The sequence below is a fragment of the Ciconia boyciana genome, chromosome 4, assembly GCF_034638445.1.
Source record: "Ciconia boyciana chromosome 4, ASM3463844v1, whole genome shotgun sequence".
Taxonomy (NCBI): Eukaryota; Metazoa; Chordata; class Aves; order Ciconiiformes; family Ciconiidae; genus Ciconia; species Ciconia boyciana.
Genome location: NC_132937.1, coordinates 3,802,614 through 3,814,652, shown reverse-complemented (window position 1 = coordinate 3,814,652; position 12,039 = coordinate 3,802,614). Strand labels below are relative to the sequence as shown.

General features: G+C 39.5%; 1 protein-coding gene across 8 annotated transcripts in view; it reads right to left on the bottom strand.

Annotated features, from left to right (window-relative positions):
• LOC140650831 (protein patched homolog 1-like) overlaps positions 1 to 12,039 on the bottom strand; it is a 99,958-nt gene that overhangs the window by 21,387 nt on the left and 66,532 nt on the right. For all 8 annotated transcript variants that reach the window (XR_012042175.1, XR_012042174.1, XR_012042176.1 and 5 more), the window contains 3 exons: positions 9,936 to 10,119; positions 8,688 to 8,968; positions 7,014 to 7,151 (listed from right to left, as the gene is read on the bottom strand). Coding sequence is in view for 3 of the 8 variants with exons in the window: in XM_072859627.1 (XP_072715728.1) it covers positions 7,014 to 7,151; positions 8,688 to 8,968; positions 9,936 to 10,119 (603 nt within the window). In the remaining 5 variants the exon portion in view is untranslated. The remainder of the gene's footprint in view (positions 1 to 7,013; positions 7,152 to 8,687; positions 8,969 to 9,935; positions 10,120 to 12,039) is intronic.

Below are 12,039 nucleotides of genomic sequence, written 5' to 3'. Positions count from 1 at the left end.
CTATAAACTGTTCAGGAAGGCCAGGCAAGGAAGGAGGGGTGGGGGGTGGGGGGGTGTGTTTGCCCTCTATGTAAAAAAAAAATGGATTGATTGCACAAAGCTGTCTTTGAAAAACAGCAGTACACAGGTTGAGAGCTTATGGGTGAAAATTAGAGACCAAGCCAACAAAGGAAACCTCATGGCTGGTGTTTACTACAGGCCGCCTGATCAAGGGGAGGATGTTGATGAAGCATTCTTGCTTCAACTACAGGAAGCATCACACTTGCAGGCTCTGATCCTGCTGGGGGACTTCAACCACCCTGACATCCACTGGAAAAGTGGCACAGCAAGCTGCAAGCAGTCTAGGAGACTCTTGGAGTGCATTGAGGATAGCTTCCTAATCCAGGTGACAGAAAGCCCAACCAGAGGAGATGCATTACTGGGCCTTTTGCTCACCAACGCAGAGGAACTTATTGGAGAGGTCAAGATTGGTAGGTAGCCTGGGCTGCAGTGATCATGCCCTGGTGGAATTCATGATCTCGAGGGATATATAGCCAGGCGAAAAGTATAGTCAAGACCCTAAACCTTAGGAAAGCAAACTTTCAGTTGTTTCCCCGTGCTCTGATCACTGAATCAGGCTATCTTCTAAAACATCACACAGCAATGACAGTGAAAGTGTAAAATTGCCAGTTACTTCAAGAATTGTCCTTTTTCGAATAAAATTCATCAAAAGAATTTGAAGCCCATAGTGAGGACTGAATCCCTCTGGGAGATGGGCTGAGTGAGAGAGATGGGAAAACTCCACCTTGCCTAGTGCGGTGTTGCATTGTGGGGTGTCCCCTGCGCTTTGGGGATGCGGCGCTGTATTCGGAGATCTGCCCAGCAAGCTCCCAGATTGGAGGAGTCCCTGGGCCAAGCACTCTGTTTTGCCAGGGGCAGTTGCAGTGGCTATCACAGATTCATATAGGTCAAAGCTTAATTAACAGGGCATTTAATATGTTCCTGTGAAATAATACTCTGCTGGTTCATCCAAGAATTTGTGCGATTTGAAACTTAAATCATTATCTCTCCTTAGGCTAGCAATAGAAAGTTACAGGATGTAGTGCTGTTCAGAACAGACGGGATATTTTAGATGTTTGGGGAAGACTGAAGCTGTTTGTTTTCTTGAAAAAAATCCATTAATTTTATGGGGAATGCTTTGAAGGGGAGGAATAAATTGAGTTTTTTACCCCTAAAGCTTTTGGGGGCTTGTGGTTGAAAACCGATTTCATTATTTTAACTCCTTTTTTTTTTCCTCATTTGGGGGAAAAAACAGAAGTGTTAAACCCTTACTTAGCTCTTGGTCCCTATTTTCTTGCTCTGCTTTTCACAGCTTTTCAGTGGCAGACACTAGTTTGACCAAAGCAAGCCATTTTATTTTGGTTGCGGAAATATTTTACACACACACATGCACACATACACACACATATACGTGCAGAATTTTGATGGAAATTTTTTGATGATTCCTGATAAAATCACCTTCTGATTTATAAAACTTCTCTCCAAACATCTCAAAGTGCAAATAAACCTGAATGCATTTATACTCAAAGTCTAGGAATATGGTAAGTAATAGTATCCTTAGAATAAGGAAATGTTCGGGCTCAGATTTTCCAAGCTGAACAGCAGGCTAATATGAGAATCTTATCTGTGTCCAGTATCAGATACAGCTTTTTTCTCTTTGAAGTGTCCATTGGTTTTGACTGAATTTGTGGCATTCAGAAATCAAGGCATCCACATTTTTTTAATTGGCATCAGTATTTCTTTACCAAGAAGTCGATGACTGATGGAAAAAGAGTCCACATTGCCTGACTGCTAACTGTAACCACAAGATTCATGAAATGAGTGCTGGATTAGCTCGATTTGTTTCTTTTTCTTGAACTTTAATGAATGTTTGTATTTTTTTTTCCTCTGTATTTGTAAAGGGTAATAAATGAAGCAAAGAAGAGGCTAAAGATGGAAAACTGTATTTCCAGAACTGCTTGAAGAGAAAAACTGCTCAAAGTTGTGGAAAAGGACATACTGCATCAGGACAACAATTCACTGTTACTCTAACTTATTGTATTATTTTGTTAAATATTTCTATAAGTCTTTGAGGATGTACACATGTAATAAACAAAAGAACGTTGTAAAGTAGTATAATCTGGAGTCATTTGCCTCTAGTTAATAGAGTGGGGACAATATTGTTTTTTCTCTGTACTTATTGTATATTGATCTCTTTGCCACAAGTAAACTTAATCTAGTTCTGAATTTCAGCATAAGTTGCTGCTGCTTAAATATTATATGATTTACTTGTATAATTCTATGCAAATATTGCTTATGTAATAGGATTTTTTCTGTAAAGGTACATGTTTGTTTAAAATATTTTAAATTTGCATATCACAACCCTGTGGTAGTGTGAAATGTTACTGTTAACTCTCAAACGCTATGCGTGATAATTTTTTAAAATAAGCAGATATGAAGAAAAGCATGTTGATCATGGAGACTTAAATAGGTTTAGCTGTGTGCAGGTTTTGTTTTGCTGTGTGTATTGATGTGTGCATCTGGAAGTGTGCACGTCAGTGTGCGTATGTTCCCAGTGTACTGTAGTTTCTCTTTTACTGTATGGTAACCCTTAATGGGCTTATGAACCCACTGATGCTGGTGTGAGTCTGCCTTTCTCTGTTAGTAGGCACTAGCGAAAACTGCATTGGTGTTTACCAACATGTACCATAGCCTACCATCATCAAAGGGCCAAAATAAAATAGAAGACAAGAAGTCAGGGTTTGGGGGTGTGGTTCAGGTTCCCACTCTATTAATGACTTGGTACACGTGATTTTGGTCAAGTCACATAACTGCTCTGTGCCTCAGTTTCTCAATCTGTAAAATGGGTATAACTGTGCTCATGTATCTCCCAGGTGAGTTGTGAGGCTTAATTACTGTTTGTGAAAGTGTTTTGATATTTTTTCATAAACGGTGCCAAGTAAGTGCAAACACTATAACCATTCATTTTTCACTTCAAAAGGTGCTGGATACTGAGAGGTGCTGGTGGTTATAGAAATTCAGTGAGCGTATGCCTTGTTTTAATATTGATACTGTTAACTATGAGTGACATTAGAAGCTAAATAATCTAGTTTTTTGTTGGTAAGCCACAGCTCAGCTGTGTCCTTATAGCATTCAAAGCAGTATCCTCTGTCACCTTATTTTAATGGCAGGAAAGAAGTTAATAGTAAGTGAGAAAAATCAAATGGAAAGATTAAAAAAAAATCTTATATTTTCACTTATTAAATATAAATAACTTTCTGTTGGATCCAGGACTGTAATGAATGGTGCTTAAGACCTGGTATGTTTTTTTCTCTGTTGTTTTGATTGTTTTTTCCCACGCTGCATTGGCACTTTTAATTAAAACAGCTAAACTGGGATCCCTTTGTGAAACTAATTTAGCTTTTTTTTTGTTATTTTTAAACTAAAGATGGATTGCTGCAGGTGAATGGCCTGGAGAAATACTACAGTCTCTATGTTCTGGTTGAAACCAAACCCTAAGAATGGAGAACCTTAATTTAAAATACTAGTTTTTCAGTTGTTCAAAGGACTGGTGGATGGGACCATCTGGGAAACTGCCCTCAGGGATAAAAGAGCTGAACAGAGCTGGAAGCTACTTAAAGACATTTTTCTTAGAGCACAAGAACTATCAATTCCCATGTGCAAGAAATCAGACAAGGAAGGCAGTAGACCAGCATGGCTGAGTAAGGACCTCCTGGTCAAACTAAAATGCAAGAAGGAAATGCATAGGCAGTGGAAGTGGGGATATGCATCCTGGGAAGAATATAGGGATGCTGCCCAGATGTGTAGGGATGGGATCAAGAAAGATAAAGCACAGCTGGAACTAAATTTGGAAGGGTTGTGAAGAATAATAAGAAGGGCTTCTACAGGTACGTTGGCCAGAAAAGGAAGGCAAAATAAATTGTATCCCCCCCGATAAATAGGACGGGATCCGGTAACAACATACATGGAGAAGGCTAAGGTACTCAACAACTTTTTTGCTTCAGTTTTCAATGGTAATCTCTCTTCCCATATCTCTCAAGTCCCTGAATCTCAAGGCAGGGACTAAGGGAATGAAGTCCCACCCATCATAGGAGAAGATCAAGTTCGAGACGACCTGAGGAACCTGAACGTACACAAGTCCATGGGACCTGACAAGATGCATCCCAGGGTCTTGAGGGAATTGGCTGATGTAGTTGCTAAGACACTCTCCATCATATCTGAAAAGTCATGGCAGTCAGGTGAAGTCCCCAATGACTGGAAAAAGGGAAACATCATGCCCATTTTTAAAAAGGAGGACCCTGGGAACTAAAGACCAGTCAGACTCACCTCTGTGCCCAGTAAGATCATGGAACAGATCCTCCTGGAAGCTATGTCAAGGCATATGGATGACAGGGAGGTGATTCGAGACAGCCAACATGGCTTCACCAAGGGCAAGTCCTGCCTGACTAATCTGGTGGCCTTCTACAATGGAGTGACTGCCTTGGTGGATAAGGGAAGAGCAACTGATGTCATCTATCTTGACTTCTGTAAGGCCTTTGACATGGTCCCCCACAACATCCTTGTCGCTAACTTGGAGAGATATGGGTTTGATGGATGGACTGTTCGATCAATAAGGAATTGGCTGGATGGCCGCATCCAAAGAGTTACAGTCAATGGCTCAATGTCCAAATGGAGATCAGTAACAAGCGGTGTCCCTCAAGGGTCTGTATTGGGACCAGTACTATTCAATATCTTTATTGACATAGATAGTGTGATTGAGTGCACCCTCAGCAAGTTTGCAGATGACACCAAGCTGAGTGGTGTAGCTGATATGCTTGAGGGAAGGGGTGCCATCCAGAGGGACCTTGACAGGCTTGAGGAGTGGGCCCATGTGAACCTCATGAAGTTCAACAAGGCCAAGTGCAAGGTCCTGCACCTGGGTCAGGGCAATCCCCAATATCAATACAGTCTGGGGAATGAATGGATTGAGAGCAGCCCTGCTGGAGTCCCCAGCACAAGAAAGACATGGATGTGTTAGAGCAGGTCCAGAGGAGGGCCACGAAAATGGTCAGAGGGCTGGAACACCTCTCCTATGAAGAAAGGCTGAGAGTTGGGGTTGTTCAGCCTGGAGAAGAGAAGGCTCCGGGGAGACCTTATTGCAGCCTTTCAATAATTAAAGGGGACTTATAAGAAAGATGGAGACAGACTTTTCACCAGGGCCTGTAGTGACAGGACAAGGGGCAACAGTTTTAAACTGAAAGAGGGTAGATTTGGATTGGACATAAGGAAGAAATGCTTTACTGTGAGGGTGGTGAGACACTGGAACAGGTTGCCCAGGGAAGTTGTGGATGCCCCATCCCTGGAAGTGTTCAAGGTCAGGTTGGAATGGTCTTTGAGCAACCTGATCTAGTGAAAGATGTCCCTGCCCATGGCAGGGGGGTTGGACTAGATGATCTTTAAAGGTCCCTTCCAACCCAAACCATTCTATGATTCTGTGTTCCCAATATTTGGCCATCTCCAGTGTGCTAGGATCCCCTTTAGTTCTCAGCAACTTTTCACTGTCACCAGATCCTCTCAATAGTCTACCAGTCCTCCTGTTGAGTCTAAAAGGTCTATTAAATCCCCATCCAATTTGTCTCCATCTCTTGCTCCATTTTTCAGCCCCTTCCTTTAATTTCTTTTTTGATTGCTATTATATTGACCAGACTCACACATTCTTACTTTTTAATACAGTAAGATTCAAATCCATGAAGACAATGATATTCTTAAAATAACGTTCTTCTGAAAAATGGATTAGAATAGTCTTATAGGAAAATGATTTATGCTGAGTGCGTGAAGAGACCTTTCCATATGTAATATTGAGAGTTTTGAGATCTAACACTGCTAAGAACAGGTAAATGGAAAATGTTTTAAAACATGGGTAGCTTTTCATTTGTAGTATATAAACATTTAAATTCTGAAATTCCCAAATTTCTAAGAAAATATCTAAAAACTCCAACTTAGTATCAAAATTGCTTAATTGGCAGAAAATAGAAATCAGGCCTTTGTCCTAAGTTTATCGTTAACATTGCATAGTTCAGCACTGCCACTGTCAAATGTGAACACAGAAAAATAGCCCTTTACTCCAGTCTTGGTCACCAAATAAAGCAGGATGAGTTTTGCATAACGAGCATCCACAACTGCTCCCTTGCAAGAGAACTGTCATTTCTCTGCACTTTTGTACATCAGGTTGACTAAGCTGGATGATTAGGTGCACTCTAGATTTGGACACCTAACTTTGAAAATGTTGAAAATGTTTATATAAAACATTCAAACATTTTTTTCCTCTCTGCTTCTCTTTATTACATTGGAGGAAATATTACATATTTCCCTACAGATTGCACATTTGAGCCCATTATTAATAGCTGATGGGTTTTGAAAAGAAGATGGAGATTTTTTACATGAAGAATTCAAATAATTCAAATTTTAGTAGTCCAGAGAGATTAAATGACATTATATGATTTTGAATATCTCCCTTCAAAGGTTTCTTTACCACAAGATACAGAATCTACATACAAGAGGGCATAAACAGCTACATAGCACTGAGAGTCAACAACAGCGAGGCTGCAGATAATGAGTGGGAGAGTGTGGCCTAAAATAATGAATATTAAGAGCTCTGTTTTGTCTATGTGTTTGTATGGCTCACACAACTAGATATCACGTTTACCCATGATCTTAATCACAGTCTTCAAAAAGCATTATTAAATAATAAAATACTGTTATGTAATCCCTCTTATCTTCTAGGAGACTGACTCAATAGTTAGGAACTATTTCATCAGATCAGATGTACTCTACCATGACAATCCAAATGGCACACAAAACTTTGTGTGAGGTTTATGACTGATACTCTTCTGAGAATCATGTCACTGACTCAGGAGTCTACGTAAGGATTTGGAATCATAACAGTCACCATTTCATTTTAAAATACATTGAAAATGCTTTCTAGTTTTACATACCAAAGCAATATGAACAGTGAATTCCACACCAATGCCAACAGAAGCAACCAGGATAACCACAGGCACTGCACTCAGCTTTATTCCAATTAGACCCATCATGCCAAACAGCTCCACAGTCATCAGAGCCAGCACCACCACCTAGATGATTTCAAACAGCCGTTAGTAACTTCTCATACTCTAGACAAACGAAGAGGAAGGATAATTCAAAACAACATGGGGACTATAAAATATATCCCTCAGATCAGTCCTTCTCTTATCCCCAAAGACGAGCCATTTTTCCTTGTTTCATTGTGCTCAATGTCAATGACCCTCTAAAGAGTCAGTTTAAATTATTATCCCAAGAACCAGTTAACAGATCAAGCATCACTTTTCTGTTGGTAAAAATTTATCAATGTGATTTGAAAAATATTTTTTTTCTTCCTTCTCATGGATACCCACTGGAAGATACATTTTCTCTTTTTCACCTGTTTCTCTGACAAACCTTCTAGAAAAACTAACTTTCAAATAACTGCATTGGAATTATTTTTGTAGTACTCCAAATGTAAGTGAGGATGACTCCAGAGTAGGTTTAAAGCCCAGAAGAAAGTGAATGTCATAATTAGCTGATGAGTCTCAGGTTACAGAGGGCCTTTGAGCTTTAAAGATACTTGTAGGGATTGACATGGACAATGCAAACAGTTAAATCTAAGGGAAAGCTTTTATTTTTCTTTCATCTACCTTGTAAAAAATAATAAGGGAGGGGAGGAAATCCATGGAATTGACTTCAAAGTTTCTAAAGCCAAGCAGGAAAAAAAGACACAAACTTATAAAAGCAATGGCGGACTCTGAAAATAAACCACCTTTCCAAGGGAAAAAAGTATGCACTATAGTAAATGATTTTATAAGTTAATGAATCAAGAAAAATAACATAAATTGTTTGATTAAGTGCTATGAAAAATATTCTAGACTAAACATTTACCTTTTAACATACTTGCCATATAAACATATATTACAAAAACTAGTAACTGTTTTACATTTTTCTATGTCTGGCATTTTATAAACCATACAACAGTTTATGGAATTTAAACATGGGAACATCATAATCCAATTTAACTTGAATGTTTACTATGAGGCTTATGGTGCCTTGCAGAAAGCATGGAGGAATATTCTCTTCAATTTATAATTTTATAACTCTTTCTCCTCAATAGCCCAGTTACACTCTCAGTGTGTACTGTACAACCTAACCATTTCAGTCTTTCCAGAAAGACTGCATTCAGAAATCAGTGGGCAAATTTATAGGCAAGTTAGTCACAAGCAACTGCCTTGAAAAATAACATTGTCTGATAAAAGGGAGGAAGGAAAAACTAAATAGAAATAACTTTAATATTTAATAACATTCCTAATTTTCCTCTGTGTCTTTATTTCTCATGTTAATGTGCATCTGAACAAGGGCAAAAGTTCACATATCCTTATAAGAAACCTTTAAATCTGCAAAAAGGTAGCCAAAGGATTAAGGTTATTAAGGTTTGTACCTTTAGCATGAACTCTACCCCCTCAAGTTGAATACATATATAATGAATGATGCAATATACATACTCCATTAGAGGCCCAGACATAAACAAAACTTTCCTGACTACAGCAAGAGCTACACTGAAAGGAATTTGACTTCAACAAAGACCCTTATAATAAACTTACAATTATGCCAGATGTCCAAGGGTTCAGGAGGAAGAGGGCACACACCAGAAATGTGCAAGCCAAAACCACACTAATGGATAAGAGGAGCCAGTGACGAAGCCCAATATACTGCTCCCAAAATAGAAATGGGTAACCATTTGGGTAGCTGGCAATCCCCAGGCCGGCATAGTTATTACAGATAGCTCTCACTTTCTTGATAGCTTCCACAAAGTCAGAAGTTTCACGCAATCCATTGAGGTAGAAAGGAAACTGAGCATATTCTATGGGCTCAGCTGCTGGAACTAGGAAAAGGATAGCAATGTTTTAATGTCTTTGTGAAGAAGGAGATATACAGAGAGCATGATTAACAAGACACTTGTTCTCTATAGCAAAATGCTTAAAGGTGTTGAATTTAAATTTTGCATCTTTGGAACAACTGTCACTTTAAAAACTCTAAATACAGGAGATTACTATATTTGGGATTAACACAGCCTGTATCAAGTCCCCAAACAATTCTATATAATTTAACAACTACAGGTATATTTCAATATATGTATTTAATCTTCACCAGCCTTTTACTGAATACCTGCCCTAGGGTTCAGATACACTGAAGCACAGCTAGCTTGTTACCCAAGCACATTTTCAAGAGTGCCAGTCCTCCCCCACATCCTCTCCCATTCCCCACTGGTGTCCAACTAGCAATCCTCCCAATAAATTCAAAGCTGAAGCAAAGCAAGGCGAACCAGAATTAATGCTCAGGATGCAAAACAGTGAACAGCACAGAGTGGGAGGGACAGAAGAACACCCACTCACACCGACTGCTCCCCTAAATAGCTCTTGTACCCTATCAGTGTTGGTAGCTTATACATATGAGCTAACTTGATAAAATTTCCTTACATATTAAAAACTGAGGATAAACATGATGTAATCTCAGTGATGAAATTCAGGAATTTCATGCAATCTCCACGTTTCTCTCACATATGGAACTATCAGGTGACATTAAAAAGCAATGCTTATAAGTTTTGAGCTTTGCTAGAAACTGTTATAAAACTTATTTTTCAACATGATAAAACCCTTCAGTGGTGCCACATTACACTAGATTCCACAACTGCATTTGTCTCCTGAGGCTACAGAGTAACACAATATATTGTTCTGTTTATGCTTCTGAGCCCTATACAGCATCACCCAACTATAGAGTTACTAGGTCTTGAAGGAAGGAGTGAGAGCACCTATATAAACTGTAAGACATTAAGATGAAATGTTACTTACTTCTCAGCCTTGTTTCTGGCATATAGTCTGCTTTGTCATGGACCCATTCTGGGCGGTGAGGCCGGATGTTGGCTTGTGAGGCAGCATAGGCCACAGGGTCATTGCTAACCCAGGCTGTCAGGTAGATGTAGAAAGCATTTGGGTTAATGATTCCATCTGCATCCACCAAACGCTGTTTAGTCAACTGCAAAATGGAAAAATTAGAAGCCATTCAGAAAGAGTTTTGCTTTCAGGGCTCTTGCTGCAAAGCTTATGACAAAAAGCCTAGAGATGCGACACACACATATAGGAAGGGGGAAAGAAAAAGACAAACAGCATGAACTTTCACTTGAAGTCACTTACCAGCAAACTATTGTTTGACAATGAAGAAAAATCTAAATAACTACAGTGACAGTGGAAAGTGGTTATTTATAAACTAATATTTATATAATATTTATAATAACCACTAAATCAGCAGATGGTTCCAGAACAGACTGAACCAATCAAATCTGAATTCTAAAAGACTGTCTGTAGCCGAGGGTGAAAACCAACCAAATTGGAGAAACACATTTTTTAAAGAAAGGGGAAAAAAACTTAGCAAGAGTCCCTATACATGCCTGTGTGCAGTTAACCTCTGTTGCTAGCATTGAAGGAAATGCCACCCAGTAAATGGAGGAGAGCTATAAAAATAAAACAACATCTGTATAAATTTTTCTAACACTTTGTCCTAGTTTTGTCTGGGATAGAGTTAATTTTCCTCCTAGTAGCTGGTATAGTGCTGTGTTTGGATTATTTAGCATGAGAATAATGTGATAACACACTGATGTTAGTTGTTGCTAAGCAGTGCTTACACTAAGTCAAGGACTTTTCAGCTTCCCATGCTCTGCCAGCGAGGAGGTGCACAAGAAGCTGGAAGGGAGCATAGCCAGGACAGCTGACCCAAACTGGCCAAAGGGCTATTCCATACCATATGACGTCATGCTCAGTATATAAACTGGGGGGGAGTTGGTTGGGGGGCAGCGATCGCTGCTCAGGGACTGGCTGGGCGTCGGTTGGCAGGTAGTGAGCGGTTGCATCACTTGTTTTTCCTGGGTTTTGTTTCTCTCTCTTTTTGTTGTTTCCCTTTTAATTAAAAATTATTATTATTATTATTATTATTTTATTTTATTTTATTTCAATCATTAAACTGCTTTTATCTCAACCCACAAGTTTTCTTACTTGTGCTCTTCCGATTCTCTCCCCCATCCCCCTGGGAGGGGGGAGGGTGAGCGAGCGGCTGTGTGGTGCTTGGTTGCTGACTGGGGTTAAACCATGACACACTTGTCTCCTATGACCTATGTATTTCAGAAAATGCCCAGTGCCAAAAAAAGCAGACAAGTGCACTGTGTTATTTGGGTCACTGTTGGCAAATGTATCTGTGGGGTAAACAGCAGTGGTATACTTCTAGGGTTCTGCAGTCAAATACTGCACAGCTAGAGCTCTGGCAGAGGACTCTGTGGATTAAAAATATTACTGGGGGTTTTCTTTTGTTTTGCTTTGTTTATTTAAAATTCTGGCTTGGCTCCAGTTTCAGGTCTTTTTAATGAAATGAAGAACAACAGTGACAGCCGTTAAAAAAAAAAAAAAAAGCAACCCCCCCCAAAAAAAAACCCCCAAACCTAGATTCCAAGGATCTGGATTCAATTAATCCACAGGATGTGCAACAACTGTATGTCTTCAAGCTGTCTTTGGAATTGCATAGTACAGCACTCAGCCCTTGTGGGTGCACCACACTTTTCTCCCTCCCAGGCACAGGAAATTGTATCAGCAGCTTTAGTCCAATCACATTTGTTCCGCAGTGTATGTGGTACACACTGCTAAACAAAATCTCACTAAAGTTTTTCTCTTTGGCTCCCTACCTTTGCTAAATTCATAGCTGAAGCATCATTCAAACCTGACAGCATGCTGCATGTTGCCATATAGCAATGTGTTTTACACGCTATAGTAACTGAACAATGTAATCCGTAAATCTGTCACCTTTAATGCCAGCAAAAAAAGAAAATAAGCAGATCTGCCGAGAAGCTCACTAGAGAGACTATTTTCTGCCTGAAAGCACAGAAAGTCAATGATGATTCTAGGAGAGGAG